Source organism: Azolla caroliniana, unplaced genomic scaffold (assembly GCF_043228905.1).
Source record: "Azolla caroliniana isolate FFs.n. ecotype wild unplaced genomic scaffold, voAzoCaro1.0.p SCAF_11, whole genome shotgun sequence".
Classification (NCBI taxonomy): Eukaryota; Viridiplantae; Streptophyta; class Polypodiopsida; order Salviniales; family Salviniaceae; genus Azolla; species Azolla caroliniana.
This window is the reverse complement of record NW_028230446.1, coordinates 16,607,521-16,625,668: the sequence shown is the minus strand read 5'-3', so window position 1 is coordinate 16,625,668 and position 18,148 is coordinate 16,607,521. Positions and strand designations below refer to the sequence as shown.

Below are 18,148 nucleotides of genomic sequence, written 5' to 3'. Positions count from 1 at the left end.
ATCGGTCGCAAGTCTATTTGTTTCTTAGTAGTTATTAACTTAGTAGTAGGTTAATGCTCTCTCTGAACCACTACACCTAGTGTGTTTCTTCTTGATTTCCTTGGACAAAGACCACGTATCGATGATATAATGCACAAACTATCGAAGAGCGCATATAAATCTGAGACAATAATTTGCACGATCGACAATATATAGGCACATATAAGCTTAGGACAGAATGAGATATGAGTTAAATTGTGTGGAGAGGTGGTCGCCACAGCTCACGATACAATGGCGCATGTTAATTTGCATGAATATATCGATTAGGTATAAGCATTGCCCATCTACACATCATTCCATCACGAGTGGTAATATATGTAGTCGAAACAATGCTGAATACAATAAAATTTGGACGTATCGTAATCACTCAAGAAACAATGCCGGAATAAATTAGGCATCCGATAAGAATCCCATCCACAACATAATTTATTACAAACTATATGGCATTTAAGTGCAGTGTACAATCATTAATGGATAGCATCAAATTCAATGTAATGCAGATGATGGATCTCTAATCCTAACAGAAAAACTACGACATAATTAATGTATATGTTGGTTGCTGATGATACAAATCTTCTTCTTCATATAGAAACAAGTTATTATTTCACAAACTGAAACCTTCAAGGGGTGCTCTGTGGGAAATGGAGTGAATGAGGATCAAGTACTGCGGCTCATGCATGGGATTAAGACTTAATAATATTCTGAGAAAGCGCCAGATTCAGGTCTATATCACGGAGTACAGGAGTAGGATGGGGAGTGGCGGAGGAGGAAGGTGGCGGCGTTGTATGATGCCATGATTCACCAGTTGATATGACTAGGTGGGGTGGCAGCGGCGCTGCAAGAGGTGCATAATATGGGCGGTAGCGATTGCTGCATGCGCTATTATATGGGGAGGGCGGTGTGCGCCGAGCGGCTGCAGGATTCGGAGTGCGTTCATCAGCAGCTGCGTGAAGATCCATGTAGCCATTTGATGCACTGGCTATAGATGGAGGCGGAGGAGGGAAGGCGGAGGCATTCATACCGTCGGACGTGTACGGCACAGCGCCGCCGCCACCCGTGATGAGACTGTACGGATCGAAATTCGGTGAATCGAAGCTCCGGGGGTTGTAATACGCGGATCCTGCCGCGCCCTGTGGATTGGAGGTAGCGGGGAAGAGATGAGGGGCGGCAGGTGAGCGAGACGAGAAGAGCGGGGAGCTCATGGTGTTAGACGAAGCGCCGCCGCCGCCGCCGCCGTTGTGATTATAGGTGGTATAAGCTGGCATGGTACGTTGTGGCGGCGGTGGCGGCGGCGTGGGGAAGAAGGTGAAGTGAGAGGTGGGGGTGGGGGTATTGGGCGAGGCGGCGGCGGGGGGGAAGGGGTAGGCACGTGCGGAGTGAGGAGAGAGCATGGCGGAAACTGGGAGCGATCGCGCCAGGAGCGGCGGAGCCCCGCTGCCTCCATGGCCATGGAAGGGCGTGTTCCAGATGCTGTAGTGGTGGCTGTTGTTGCTGTGCAGGAGCGCGAGCTGGGCGAGGCGCGACGCCTCCAGCTGGGCCCGCCTGTCGTTCATCCGCTCCCTCTTGTGTGCGTTCTGGTGGCCGCCCAATGCCTGCGAGCTCGCGAACTCGCGCCAGCAGTACTGGCACTCGAACCGCCGGCCGCCGGCCGTGGCTCCGCCGCCATCTCCGCTGCCACGCGGAGCGGCGTCGATGGCGTCAGCGGCCGTCGGTGAGAGGCGGCGGCCAGGAGGATCGCACTGATCGGCGCAGACAGGCAGCCGCCCCTGAGCAGTTGCAGCACCGTCATCATCACCGTCACCATCATGCTCTTGCACGCGGCTCGTCGGCGATGGCGGCGCCGTACAGTCCGGCAGCTCCTGCTTGTACGACACATCGCCTTCATTCCGATCGAGTGCGGCCCCTTCCGCGGGCAATCCTGGCGATAAGGATTCATCGTGACCCACCGAGCCCTTCTGATCTCCGCCGTCTCTGCAGTCGTCGAGTCCTGCACATTCTCCAGCTTGGTGGGGATGATGCTTCTTGCTGTGCACCGCCGTCATCGCCATATCGACGCCGAATAACTTGAACCCGACGTCTTCGCTGTCGCCGTCGCCGTCGCCATTGCTGCCATCAATATCATCATCACCATTACCGTCGCCGTCGCCGTCGCCGTCACAATCGCCATCGCCATCACCACCACCATGATCATTATCATTATCATGATCATGACTACCCATTACAATTACATTACTTAATTCCGTCATCATTATCATCATCCGTTCCTTCTGTTTCTTCTTCTTCTTCTTCTTCTTCTTCTTGGGGCCATTAAAAGTCATGAATTAGGCTAGTTAGCTCCACTATGTATGTTTGTAAGTTGATCTGCTCATCATCATGATCTGCATGCATTTAATATTCACTCATTTTTCGGAATTGTCTCAAAAAAACAAAAAACAAAAAAACTTACTCATTACACGTATACGTATACGTATACGTATGTGTATATGTGTGTGGAAATGTAGAAAGCTCTACGTTATCTAGTCTGTCCGTCTACCCACGCAAAACGCCAAAGTAGAGAACAGTAGCCAAAGCGACACTTTCCATGCCAATGTCTTTCATGAGTGGGGGGGTGGGGGGCATATCATACCCTCACTGTTCACTCACTAACTAACTAACTAACTAATTTCACTCCTAAAACTATACACCTCTAGCTAGCTTCACAAAAACAAAACCCTAACAAAAATAAATAAACTTTCTCTCATTCCTCTTGGTTGTAGAAGTTCCGAATAGTCTGGTCGCCCCCCCCCCCTCTCTCTCTTTATACTTCTACTCCATTGCATCATCTTTGTAGAGTATAAAGCATTATGACATGTTCGGAACGAATGAGCAACCACATGCCCTGACCCCTCGCTCTGTTTCGGGCTACCGTTCATCAACCTCCGTGATGATGACCATTCAGTGTGTCGCTTTCAAGGGTCCTTTCCCCCATGAACGAAAATATATTCCCATTCATTCCGTAGCCAATCTCAGAGATCTTCTACTAGGACCTACATGTCGGCTTTGGGAAAATCTGGAGGTAAGTTAACTAGTACAAGGAACCAGTGATATTGTAAGGACCCTTTTCCTCTCCCCAATGACCAGTCACAACTTTATTAGCATTCAAACTATCAACTTACTAAAGGTATAAATGTTCACACGAATCCCCATGGCATATCAATAATATTATCTGGCCGTGAGCATACCAAACATTGTATATTTCCAATGTACTAAAATCAGCTAATAGCAATTGTTCACGAAAGAAAATTGCATGAACATATCTAGATTAAGTTTATTATCCTAAAAGAGAGAGACACACATTATCTTAGCAAGATGAATAGGTAATATTGACTTGGCACCACTTGAGCTCATAATTAGAATATATAGGTTTTAACTTCCATAAAAGTTTGCATTGTGAGGACACATGATTTGCTGATATCACAAATGATTAATATACTCTATTGTGATTTCTTTGCGTATGTTATAATTACATGACCACTTGTTTTCCCATGTTTAACCCATCCAACTTTATAGACAAAGTTGCTTTTTTCGTGCCAACTTGTCGGCTCATGTCTACTAGCCATGGAACATTCCAATATAGAGGCTCAATCTCGCCTAAATCCATTTAAATTAAAATGAGCATTGAGCATTGGTTGTTCTACGTCTTGGAGAAGTTCTTTCCTATGATATAAGTTAAAAAGCATTATAGTAGCCAATGGTTGTTACCAAAATCAACCTCACTTTTGAATACCATGATCTTGAATTCCAAGAACCTTGGCTCATTAATATTCATATATTAGGGTCTTCCTATAGCTTTTCTTATTAATAACATCATATGTTGATATCAATGTTTACCATTACCATATAACAATCTTATTTGCCTTGAACATTATAAATAGATTCACTTTGAACATTTTATGATGTATCCTATAAAACATTGTATTGTTTTCCCTTAGGTATTAACGTCCTAGATGTGATAGTTATCAAGTTAGAACCGCGAGATTTGCTCTCATGACTCATTGATGTTGTAGTCATTACATTTATCAATACATTACATTGTTGTCATGCACGTGCCACTATAAACATGAAGCGTGCCCAAAATCTTTGCATATTGGCACCTAAACAAGAGTTACCCCAAATTTGCCACCTTCAACTTCAATAAGTTCATTTACTTAACAAAATCTACAATGGGGATTAAATCTCCTTAAGCTTGCTATACACCTAATCATGCAAACTAACCAATAACATTTGTTGTATTAGAGATTTAGAGATTTCCTCATTAGATTTAGGTATACTATCATTAATATTGAATTTACGACATTATAAGATATTCTATTTAACATATCACAAAGGTGCCATATTGGTAGCAGTTGGTTGTTTAATATCGAAGGAGGGAACAAACCTCTAATCAAGAACAACCCTTGAGTTACATTAAAAGGATTGCATCTAGTTTCAATATTATGATATTTGCATTCTACCCATGCAATCACTATCTCCTTTTTGTTAGCAATACCCGTCTTGCTAGTGGGAAACCTCAATATGAGGTAAAAACCCCACATAATCCTACAAACTTTGGCACTCTAAAGCATTCAAAATATTCGTACAAGATTTCGGAAAACTAAAAACAATCACAGAATTATATTGTTTGAGAGGGGACTTAAAGAAACAAAAGTCCGCTATGATAAGTGGCTACCAAAACACAGAATGGTTTTGGGTTATACCCAAATTGTTCAAAGTGACCAAAATCTAAGCCAATGGAAAAAATTGCCATCCTCTTGCAATCGACGAGGAAGGAGGCCAAACTACCAAAACAATTTTGCAAACGATGTGTTTGGAAACCTAATTCGAAGATTACCTCTAAGTTTATGAATAAAAGTTCTTGTTGATGGACAAGTCCATGACAAAATGAAGTACTAAGCGGTTTTCATGGTTTACTATGCTATTGCAAACAAATAGAATAATAATTCTCCTTTTATATAAGTCGAATACAATGGGGAGTACACAATAAGCATTGTCATAGAAACACCCTTAGTTTAAGTGGCAAACCTTATTTCCACCATCTCTCTAGCTTGGTGATTTACCAAATAGCATTCCATGCCCTTCAACGTACGGAGGTGAAAGTAGTAAAACATAAATGTTGTGAGTTGATAGTGCATTCATGCATACACTTATATTACTAATCTTTAACCGGCAATAAAAGAGCCCAAGTGATTCCTCTAGTGGTGGCACGAGAATAAATGGAAGTAGTTGATCAAATATTCTCAACCATATGCATTTCTAAGTGAACCCAGATTATGACACGTTGTTGCAATCTCAAAAACTTAACATGTGCCTATCCTCATTAAACACGTTAGAGATAAGATTAATAGCTGGTTTAGCTAGGAATTATGCCCTACAATTGCACATGGGCTACAATCACTATCTCACCACAATGTGCTATGTTAGTAACATCTATGGCCCTACTAGATCAACAAATGTTATTGATTTACCATTTCCTTAAGTAAGAATATTGTGTGATCACTTTTAAAAACAAGGGCGTGGCATGGAAGGTATATATGTGACAAAAGTTTAATATACTTTTGAAGATGCTATTTAGGTCGAAACATGATAATTGTTGATTGAATGGAACATTTATCATTACCAACCATCAATTGTGACAATATTTTCCTTTTTCTTACTAGTTCCAATATTATGTTTATCATTCACTTCATTATGTGGAGAGTGGAAGCCCTATGAATATTATCATTTTGCAAAAGGGTCTTACTCTTGTGGCGGACAATGTTTCCATGCTCATAATTAATAAACAATGGAATTTGTTTTCTATACCACAACTTCATTATGGGTGATCATGAGGTGTTGTATCGACATAAAAAAACATCGTTGAATATATTGACTGTTGACGATAATCTCAAAATTCCAAACATTTGTTTTGTTCTTTCAATGTGAAGGATCTGACATTTTGAGAATGCTATTATATAAACTCTAGAGTTTCAAGTGTTTCTAATGGAGTTAAAGAGTATATAAATATTGCATAATTTATCACATGCCTCTCCATAACATACTTATAAAAGGTACAATCTAAACACATCTACTCAACGAAAACTTAATAATAATAATAATAATAATAATTCGCATTTTAGAGTAGCCAAAATCTCACACATACTTTTTCGTTATGCATTTGAAAGGCAGACATTACGATCCTTTTATTTTGGTGTGCATACAATATCTTTTATTCTACGTTGTAAGCCTCTCGGTAGGTAACTTCAACTTGTAGTCTTTAGACGTTTTTAATACTATTGAAGAAAATCTCTTAAGGAAAAGAAAAAAGAAAAAAGAAAAAAAGGTCGACATTATGATCCTGCCAAAAGAATCAAGGAATGTCCTTAGAACTCATCAACACAATTACGGTCATCGTTAAACTAGAAGTTGTATCAAGATGAGTATGTAAGAACAAAGCAACGTTGGGAGAGGAAGGAAACTTATTAAAAAACATGCAATGCTTTCATATCGTCTTTGTTTTAGATGTCTTGAAGCCTTTGAATGAAATATTAAACTCTCTCATACATAACATAATCATTAAGACTACTATAGAAGACAATTTTATATTGCATGGGAGAGAAGATTATGGAAAATATTAATTCCAACATATGTAATGTTATGGTGGTTCTACTGTCAAGAACATTAGATAATTGCACAAAGTGAGTGGGGATTGTGGGGGATGTGGATGTGCAAGGAGAGCATGAGTGAGAAATAGGATGGTGTTGTTGCATATGAGTGCATAGGTGAATGAGAGAATAATGAGTATTTGAGTTAGATGAGAGGATGAGTGGATGGGCTAGAGGTCAATCAATAGGATGAGTGATGGAGCAAATTAATGAGTGAGAGATTGCATGGATGGGGAATTGGTGATTTCAATCAATCAAAGGAACCACATGCATCAGTAAGCAAAGGAAAAGTAGAGGTAGAAGAGACAAGGATCCTAGATCCAACCTAGGAGGCCTACGACAAGAGACAAGATGAATGTAGTGAAGCTAAGAGAACTAGCTACAAAGACAAGGTTGATGGCAATACAAATATTAACAAAACAAGCAAGAAGATAATGACTCGTTGCCATGTGACTAACATTGATCTATTTCAGATTAAACTAGAAACCACTTTTCTAATAACATGACAAATGTACTATGCATGCTCCTCTCAAAACTATACTACACAATTGTCATAACTATATGATACATTACCTCTCTATAAACATTTACTACATAGTACTATATCTAACATTACAATACAAGATGCCTCTTGCCTAGATTACCCGAGAAAGGGATCGAGTTTGTGTATATTTTAACTAATGGAGTATATTCCTGTTTGGAAAAATACAAGACGCCCTCTTAGCCTACACAAACTTACAATCCTCCACTCTATATTATTTTTTTATTTTATTTTCCAAAAAAACACAGTTTCACATTAGTTTTTTTTTGTAAAGAAATATACACCTTAATATATTACTTGAGAAATGTACATATAGAAAACAAAAGGAGACATTTCATCATGCCTCTATTGCGATACAAAGGCTAATGCTAACATCTGATCAAACAGATGATACCATATGAGAAACAAGTGGAGCAAAAACTACAAGCTATGCAACAATAGAGGAGGCAAAATGCAAATTGGATATGTATCAGAAACTAAGGACTACTAATGCCTATCGTAGTAAAGCAGTAAATTGGATGAGGGTAGGAGACCATGTTACGAAAGGTTTTTTTGAAGTTGTAAAATGCAAAGGCTCTGGGACCCAACCTTCGTGTTTGAAAAAGACAGATGGCACAATGACCACGTGCGCGAAGGAAATGCTTGGGATGGCCACGAGCTATTATATGCAACTACTGAATGTATGCAACGAGGAACATATTGAGCAGGATGCCTTTAGAAATATAATAAACAGGATACCGAAGAGAGTTTCGGCTTAGATGATGGACTGTCTAAATACCCCTATTTGTATACAAGAATTGTGGGATGCAATTTCAGATATGAACAAACAAAGTTGTGCATGCATAGATGGACTCCCTATATATTTTTACATCAAATATTGGGATTTAATTAAGGATGACATGTTGGAAGGGATGCAATACATTATGGCTGAAGGTTTAATGCCTCTGACACTGTGTCAAGGAATGATTTATTTAATTCCCAAGGATGGGAAAGATCTAACTATGCTTGATAATTGGCGACCTTTGACGATTCTCACTAATGGCTATAAGATCATAGCTAAAGTTGTAAGTAGTCGATTGAAAACGGTCCTAGGGGACATAATACATACAACGCAAACTGGCTTCCTCGAAAACCGGAGCATTGTTGACAATGTGATAACTTTTTGGGAGTATTCAGCATGGGCAGAGGAGCAAGAAGTGGCCCTAGCAGTAATGTTACTCGATTTTGAAAAAGCATATGACAGGATCTCATGGGAATTCCTAGAAGCAGTGATGGTTGCCCTAGGCTTCGAGCAGCAATGGATCCTTGGATTGGCTGCCTTTTATAGGGATGCTTCCAGCCAGGTTTTAATGGCTGGAAGCTTGGGGAAGAGCTTTAGGATGACACGGTCGGTACGCCAGGGATGCCCATTGGCCTTGTACCTATTCATTATTGCAGCGGAAGCGTTGCATTATCAGATTAGTGATAGATATTGGCAAATACAAGGCCTTCCCCTACCCGAGAATGTAGGAATGATGCTTGATACAGAATATGCTGATGATACAAGAATTTATGTTAAGGGGGATGCAAACAACTTGGACAGACTACAAAGTGCAATAAATGAGTTTTGTAGGGGGTCGGGTGCGAATATAAACTGGAATAAATTAGTGCGCATTTGGATTAGCAATAAGCCTGTGGTAAATTGGGCTCCAGACCCTAATTTCAGATGGTTGAGGAGAGGAGAAGCTACTAGATACTTGGGTTTCAAAATCGGGATGGACATTGATCGCTCAGAACACTACACTCTACTTGTGGACAAAATAAAAGCGAAGTTAATATGGTGGAATGCAAGAAAATTATCCTTTGCGGCCAAGATTGTGATTGCAAATCAGGTGCTAATGGCCACAATATGGCCTACTGCGGCATGTTGGATAATCGCACCCAAGTCAATGAAATTGATAAAAAGGTTGATTAGAAATTTCTTATGGGGGGGCACCGAGGAAAAACATGCTTGTGCAAAGGTTGCATGGACTACACTCATAAAAGATAAACGTGAAGGTGGGGTGGGACTAATAGATCTTGTGGTGCAAATGAAGGCTTTGCTAGGCAAATTGGTGGTCAGGAGCTTGCAACCCCCTGAGGCACCTTGGAAAATTCTCTGGCAACGCAGATGGAAGATGTGGTTGCCAAGACATGGCGGGAGTTGGCCAAGTAGCCCTTTTTGGGGGTTTGTCCCTGAAATGCGACCCAAATACCGGGGATGTACACAGAGTATATGTGTTGTTGGAATTATGAAGGCATGGAATGGAATAAGAAAGGGAATCGTTTGTAGGTGGAGAAATGATGCATATGCTTGAATGTACATGCCTATTGTTTGGAACCCATTAATTAGAGATGTGGATGGGCTGATGATAGGACAAAAAACAGGTTTCAAACGGGCCAATTTAATCAATGCCCAAGGGAATACATTGGCAAATTGGAAGAGATTTCTACGTAATTATGTGGGCACTCAAAAGGCTAGAATATGGAGGATAAACAGGGATAAATGCATGCTAATGAGGATTACAGATGCCTTTGCACGCAGCGGGCAAATCTTGGAAGAAGCAGCCATAAGCCCCTCTAAAATGGAATGGACAGGACTCATCGATGCTGAAAATTATATAGTTGGAATTAAGGGAACGAAAGCCGACTCTAATGAGGCATGCTACTACAAAATAGAGCATAGAAGGGTAATATGTGAGCAACCAGCCTATCAAACTGAAAGGCCGATTAGGTTGCTTGCAAAAAATGGAAAGGCTATGATAGTTTACCCCGAACTGAGTGAGCTCAAACCAACAACATTGTGTTGGCCGATAGAAGGGCATACAAATAAGCTATCATGGGACCCCGCGATGTATTTCTGGAAAACTCAAGGTCCAAGTGATGGTGCCAAGTTGGTGCAATTTTTCAGGTACAACACGAAAATCGGGAGGCAAATTATCCTAAAACAAGAACACCAAGATATTGCAGCTCGTAAATTTTGGATACAAGAGGGCATTAGTGAAAGGAGATTAGCTAAATTCTAGAAAATGATATGGCATGACAACGGTGACCGCAAGATAATGATGTGCTTATGGCTTATTGTGCATAGAGCCTTGCCAGTAGGGGCATGGGCTAAAGGCCCCAATGTAGACCCAAGATGTAGTGCATGTGGACAACTAGAAAGCATTTCCCATTGTCTTTGGGAATGTCAATGAGGCTACGGTAGTATGGAGAAGGGCATTACGATTGCTTTGCCATGCCTCTAGCTCATTTACCCTCAATTGGGGACATGCTTGTTGGAATTGTCTTGATGATGACGTAGAGAATTTTGATAGCACATGTACAACTATGTACAGAGGGGAGAATGGAACTATTCGAGTGATCGTTGGTAACAGTGCACCTAGAAGTAATGCCCAGAAGCAGAAAATTGTAGATCTATGGATGTTGCTAGCACCCATTATCATATGGAACATTTGGACCGCAAGATGTACCAAGGTATTTTCAGCAAACAAACGGCCTCCAGCAGAATCTATTAAGCTAATATGGCACATGCTAATAACTACATTGAGGGCCCAATATGAGCGGATTGATGGAACAGATGATGCTTCAGATTTAATGAGGCGGAAATTCAGAAAACGATGGTGTACTACACCGATGGCTACAAAAATTGGAGTGGAGATACGATGGCAATACGTAGTATCGAGATGGTTGTTCCCCCCTCCCATTAGATGATAGAGGGGCGTGAATGACACGACAAACATGGAGAACAAACATGTGGGCTATTTAGTGTAAGATAAATAAGTGATGTAGTCCATATGGAAGTAGGTAATGTCTAAAGTTGTGTATTGTATGTCATTTTAACTAATGGAGTATATTCTTCTTTTGGAAAAAAAAAGAAAAGAAGGTATGGCATAATTCCACCTTAGACCAAAAGTTGTATTTGAAAATAAGTGAAGCCCTTGCCATCGTTTCTTAAAGTCAAACATTAAGATCCACAAGGCCTAACCTTGGAGGGATAGAACTATCCAACAACTCCCAAAACAACAACAAACTTAGAACTCTTGTTGTCCTTCCCCCCACAAATTTGGTCATAATCCCCACCCCCTCATCTACAACAAATTTATACCTCATGCTTCACAATCCACCTATATTTTACTCTTAAAATTTCAAATGCTTGGAAATTTTGTGTCACAATTATTTGTGCTTGTTTTTAAAATTATGTTTTCCGATAAAATTTCTTACATTTTTGTAATTGTGAAGTGACTTTTTAGTTTTACAAAACTTACCCCTACCCCTTATCCCAAGTTTATTTTTTATAATACGTTTGTTGAAGACTAAGGTATAGAACAATCTCAGGCTTTGTATAATATCTCAAATGATAAGGATCATAATATTTTGGTGTATTAATGAAACTTGGAATTCCACAAGCATTAAGGATTTAAAAAGCAACTAATAATGAAAACTCTTTATTTGTACAGAAAAGATTAGACTTTCCATTCATTTTAAATATTCTATATCCTAATTTTTTTATTTTTTTATTTTTTTTCCAAAAAAAAACTCCTTCCATTAGTTATAAAATTTTACAAATGAGACGATTATGTACAAATCCTTAAAGGGACGCGATAGTTCCATCTTATGTGGATGCCCACTAACTCAAGAAAGGGAGAGGACAACCATTTTTGGATGAAGGCTATTCGTTGTCTTTCAACTCCCTCGGAGCCGCCCTTAAGGCCATCATATTGGCTCTTCAGAGTGGCTACAATTTATATCCTAATATTTTGATAAATGACTAGAAAGAATGTAGAAACTTTCTTTCATCATTTTAATGGGAGAGTATGGACAAGCTAGTTTTAGTAGCTGATATTATTCTCAAACATACACTGTTTATTTTCCCAATATTGATGCTCTTATGTTACCTTGAATGACACATCAACCTCGAGCATTCCTGGAATATTTTCACGTTTATGTCTTGGTACCTTAACTCTCCTTGAACCTCAACTATCTCCTATCCCTTAATAAGAATAACATAATCCCAACCTTGGATGTCATGGGTATACCAACCCCCTCTGTGGTGTTATCCTCTTGTTTGATCAAATGAAGGCTAAAAACACACTTGATCCACTTGACATGTTCATTGATTCCATCCACAAATTTGTTTTCAATACCTTGAATAATTCTTGGATCAAGTATAAAACCAAGGGGCAATGTTTTGGTCACAAAATGAAGATGATGAATGGATGTGGACAATAAACAAACTCCATGTACCACAAGTAGCCATTGTACTATGAGACAACTCCAAGGAAATCAATGGTAATGGACACGAACATGGAGGCAAGGTCATATCGTAGACACAAAGCATGCCATAAATAAACCAATCTAACCATGAAGTCAAGCAGGCCAAGGAGGATGTCAATCAAGTTGTGTTGATCAAGCCAACATAGAGCTCACTCTAGATGCCAAGCAAGGTTCAACATACACTTTTCACAAACAAAAAAACATGTTTCCTCTTCGTTCGTGCCATATGTTTTCATGTGGGTCTATCCATGTTATTGACTTCCCACATGTGTGCCATGAGTTAATAATCTGACAGGGACATACAAGTCTGACAATATAGATCCATATAACTATAAGATATAGATATTAAGGACATTTGGTGTGATTAAAAGGAAGAAATGAAGGGGTATTTTTGAAAGTAATAATTAGTTCCTTTTTAAATGTCTATCCATTATCTTTGAAGTAGACAATTAATTAGCATAAAGCCATTTATTTGTTGATGCAAACTTCACCCCCCTTTCTTATATATTAGGTAGGTCTTAGCATAAAGTTCTTAAGAGAGAGGTACCCTAAGTATTGATTATCTCCTCATGCTTGTCTTTTTTTTCCAAAAAAAAACTCCTTCCATTAGTTATAAAATTTTACAAATGAGGCGATTATGTACAAATCCCTAAAGGGACGCGATAGTTCCATCTAATGTGGAAGCCCACTGACTCAAGAAAGGGAGAGGACGACCATTGTTGGATGAAGGTTATGCGTTGTCTTTCAACTCCCTCGGAGCCACCTTTAAGGCCATCATATTGGCTCTTCAGAGTGGCTACAATTTCACTCCATATCTCTTGCAGTAACCTTGTTGGATGGGTGGTTTGGTTGGAGAAGACTCGCCTACATCGTTGTTTCCATAGAATCCAAAGGGTTATTGGGCTGACCAATTCCAACACCTCTTGAGATTTGTCATTAAGAGGAAAATAGTGGACATTGTTGCTGGAGGAGAAAAGAACCTCTTGTGCTTTTATCACCAAAGTCATCCCCTCCTCCTGATGCTCGTATCGGCCAATTGCAGCCTGTCATGATAGCCAGCATATATTTCCCCACTTGATTGAACCTTGCACCTGGCATAACTGCAACAAGCGGCCAACCCCCCGCCATGTTCTATGGGACGTTGGGTAGTCCCACAGAGCGTGTCGTATGGATTCTACTGAATGTGGGCACTCTACGCAATTAGGAGAGTTAAGGTTCCCACATTGCCATGCTCCCACCGGTAGGGACTTATGTATTAACAGCCATTGGAAAGTGGTAATTCGCCTCGCGTGTTGTTGCTTCCAGATTTTCTGCCAAAACTTGGTGATTAAGTGGGACTTGTGTATTAACAGCCATTGGAAAGTGGTAATTCAACTCGCGTGTTGTTGCTTCTAGATTTTCCTCATGCTTGTCTTGCATTAAGTTATTTAAGGGTTCCTTAAATAACAATACTTCCATTAGCATCTACTTGTCTCCCATATCCTTGTCATTGTCATGCATTAAGGCCACTAGAGTTCCTTAAGGCCTAAGGCGACATTTTTAAACCTAGTATTGAGCACCATGCTAAAGATACTACCATAGACCACCGATCCACGAGCATCCCCCACAATTGGAATACAATTTGGATCGAATATTTACATAGAGGAGATATAACACATGATGCACACAATTGTCAAACGACCATAGTGGGTGAATTTTGATATTTGTGACCTATAAACATACATTGGAGACACATTAGATAGCTCAAAGTACCAAGTGATATATGCTTGTGATTTCCCACGTCAAGAGGAATTTGATATGTTGTATGCAAACATGAGATGGACGTACGAAAATTTTCGTTTACATTATTGGTATTAAGCAACAATGTGCACTCTCAACAACTCTCTTTGGTTTATGTGTCATGAATTCAATAATTTGGGCACGTAAAGAAGAACATGTTGAAAAGGTTATTGTTGCTCAATTGGATATAGATGACGTGTTGCTTTTAGCAAATACTTTAGAAGGTACACACGTATAAGTGTTTTAGAATTGTTTTTTACATGCAATAACTATAAAACTAAGGTTATCCTTGGAAAGACTTGACATAAAGACAAACCATGCATTGTACACAATAATTTAAGAGCATGTAACTAATGAAAACTCCATGTGTCGTAAGTTAACATATTAAAAATTCTATTATATGCGTCTTATATTTTATAGTATATACCCCAAAGGTATAAAAGCAATTTAATAAGAATTTCCTATAATTTTGTTATCAAAATTTATTACGACAAATTGGTGTTTTTTATATTGTAAAGTTATAAAAGTAATTTAATAAGAATTTCCCATAAATTTGTTATCAAATTTTATTACATCTCACCAATTTGAGCCACCTTGTAATGTTCTCAGTTCTATTTTATATTTTGTTTACAATAACATACATAATTTTTGTCATGTAGTGGGATAAACCGATTTCAGCCACCTTACAATGCTTACAACCCCAAATGTCACCATCGTTTTCACCTCAATGTTATACATGCTCGTTTCAAGGAGTCCAACAACTTATTATATTACATTAATAAACATAACTTTATTAGTTACTAAAACTTTAGTGCAATTTTAATAACATAGTAAGTCAGTAAATATGACTTGATTAGTCGTAGATTGTGAGTGTATGTTGGATAAGATCCATGAATGTAATTGGAAAGTACTTAATATAGATATGTTAATCTTCGTGAAGTATGTAATGTTTATTTTAGACATAAGAAGGGTATACTATCTTGTTCGATTCTATTACATTATCATGATTTCCACTACGGATTAAAAGGAATACATACATCATAACGAGACCATGTATTCTACGCCAAAGTAGATCTGCTAAAATTCTGTTGTTGGAATCTTTTTTATTATGATACGGTGTGGGTTTGCTTTTCAATATGAACAATATTAAAACATATTTCCTATCATGACAAACCAATGTTTTCATGTGCTACCACAAATAGTTTACAATTTCAAACCAAACTAACTTATGCATTCATGACGTTTTTAAATAGTTGAACTAAATACAAAACGAAACATGTTATTGCATACGTGGCTAACTATAATACCTTTAACATATTATAAATTATACCTAAGCCGATATTGGCAGTAGTAAGAAAGAATACATGTGCATGTCATGGATCACAATTAACTTTTGACATCATTGCATTAACTTCAGATATTTCGTTGATGGCATGATCATTGTCATATAAACAATGCCAATTCTATTGTACATTTAGTGTTTAGGTGATGGATATGTAGGGAACCTTAAGAAAACACAATCGTGGGACTTTCACATTAAAAGGTTAAATTGGTAATACATGAATGGTTGATGAGCTCTATTGTTAATTACTCGTCAAAATATAAGATTCCACCAAGAATTTACCAATTGCGATTATCTGAGGATGATAATTGGCTGATGAAGAATAAAACTTATCTCATTGTCATATCGTAATAAAAACGATTATTAGAGCTTATAAACGAGAACCAACTTACTATAACATTAATCCTCCTAAAATGAAATTGTAAGGGTTTTATAATCTCACATGAGATTGAAAAATATGTCTACTTAAAACTTAAATAACAAACTTTCTTAAGTCTTCCTAGTAAAGATCCACCTGGAATATTTTGTAAAAATATTTTGGCAAATTACTTATACGATTTTTGCAAGAAAAATGGTATTGGAGCTATTGTTGTATGTTCCAGAGTGATGCTAGTAAATTATATTGCAACGCAAGATTGCTAGAATTTGGGAAACTATATTAAGCCAATGATAATGTGTACTTTAATGGTCTCTGTTGTGGAGCAAATATCTTTACATTGTTGGAAAGCTTGGCTAATGACCCTCACAAATATCTAGAATGGTTGATTGTAGAGTTACATCCAAACTTATTCCAAAATAATGATTTACATCATACTTTTAGAGTTAGTCGTTGATGTTTCTTCGAACCATATCATCATATATGAGAAATTGGACTGATAATTAACATGTTTGTGCCCGACTTCCATAATGCTCAACAAAAGGGAACCATACTTCTGTTCATTGATTGGGCTTCCCATAATCTCACACTGGTCCATCTACACCTGAGACTTCACGTGTTTCTATGAAGCTCATCATCATCATCCTCCTCCTCCTCCTCATTGTCATCGTCATCCCCTTCCACCCAATCCACCCTCACTTCCTTCTCACATATGCATTCACACTCCACCTCTTGCATCTATTCCACCACAGTCTTTAAAGCATCCTTCATTGTCCCATACTTCCATTGAGCTTGCATGGCTCTCTTCCTCATTGGCACCCCTGGTGGCATCAAGAGTGTACGAGGATTAGGTCATGGGGATGTCAAGTATCTATCAGACATCCCACCTTTGATGTTATGGTTGAGGGATACAATGAATACTCCTTGTAGAAGGAAGGAGTGAGAGAAAGAGAGCTTGCTATTGTGATGGGGTATGGATGTGATAAAGGGAATGAGTTATAATTTATTAACATTTGCACTCTTCCAAACTTGGAAGGGAAGGAGTCCTAGTTTAGTTGGACAATGAATTAATGTAAATGTGAAATTATAAACATTTTGTAGAGGTTCTTACTCATTTGGGATCATATTATTTCCTCATAGCTAAAACCTAAGACTCTCTCTATCTCTCTCTCTAGAAAAGATCCAAAAGGCGCATAAAATCAAAACATTGTGTTCCGGTTGGATGCAAGATATAGAAAAATGGTTTGGTAGATGGAATGCAAGACACTTGTTTCATGATGCATCACTAGATTCCTCAGTAAATGAGGGCTTTTTGCAACACTAATGTATCATGACATGGGACAAATGTGGAGGCTTACACTTCACACATTATACTACACATTCTGAACCTAACCACAAAACCATATTCTTTGCATAATGGGGAAACCGTACACATCGATACATGTTAGAGCCCATCCCGTTATCTGCCATTCGAACCATTGCTTCCATGCGACTTAGCTCACATGCATTGTGATGTGAGATGAGGCGTTGAGGCACAAGTGACGATAGTGGCCGGCTATGCACACTTTGCCCTAAACAAGTTCAAGAGTCTGAGTATCACATTTTGATAGAATGCTCTGCCTTTGATCATATTCAACCATGCTTTCCACATCTCTTCAACCGAGCCCAATCCTTGCACGAATTCTTACAACCACAATGTCCACTCTTGATTGCAACATTCATTGGTAAAGTTCTTGAACATCGAGAATCACTACTCACTTTCACACGTATCACGTGAAATGTAATATTTTTGGTCTCATAGGTCATATTTGACCTCCGAATACGATAATATAATCTATTTATCTATCTCTCCTCAATCAATTCTTTAATCATAAGTAATTTATAATCCTTATGTCGATCAATGTTAAGAATTCGTTAGACATCCTGCATTTGATGCTCCAATGTTGCGAAGTTATGTGCATGCATGTGAATTTTGAGTGGGACATTACTTAGGAAGATAGGAATCTTGAAATGGAGGTAGGAATAATTGGATTTCGAACCCAATGTAACAACTTACCACTAGGGTAAGGTACTTCCAATAAAAAAGAGAGAAGAAG

The 18,148-nt window shown here is 38.8% G+C and overlaps 1 protein-coding gene across 1 annotated transcript; it reads right to left on the bottom strand.

Moving 5' to 3' along the window:
* Positions 1 to 722: 722 nt before the first annotated feature.
* On the bottom strand, positions 723 to 5,182 carry LOC147858092 (uncharacterized). Its single transcript, XM_087327582.1, has 2 exons — positions 5,101 to 5,182; positions 723 to 2,417 (listed from the first exon to the last, which is right to left on the bottom strand). The coding sequence occupies exon 2, from the start codon at positions 2,355 to 2,357 to the stop codon at positions 723 to 725; it is 1,635 nt and encodes a 544-aa protein (XP_087183708.1). The 5' UTR covers positions 2,358 to 2,417; positions 5,101 to 5,182.
* Positions 5,183 to 18,148: the final 12,966 nt, after the last annotated feature.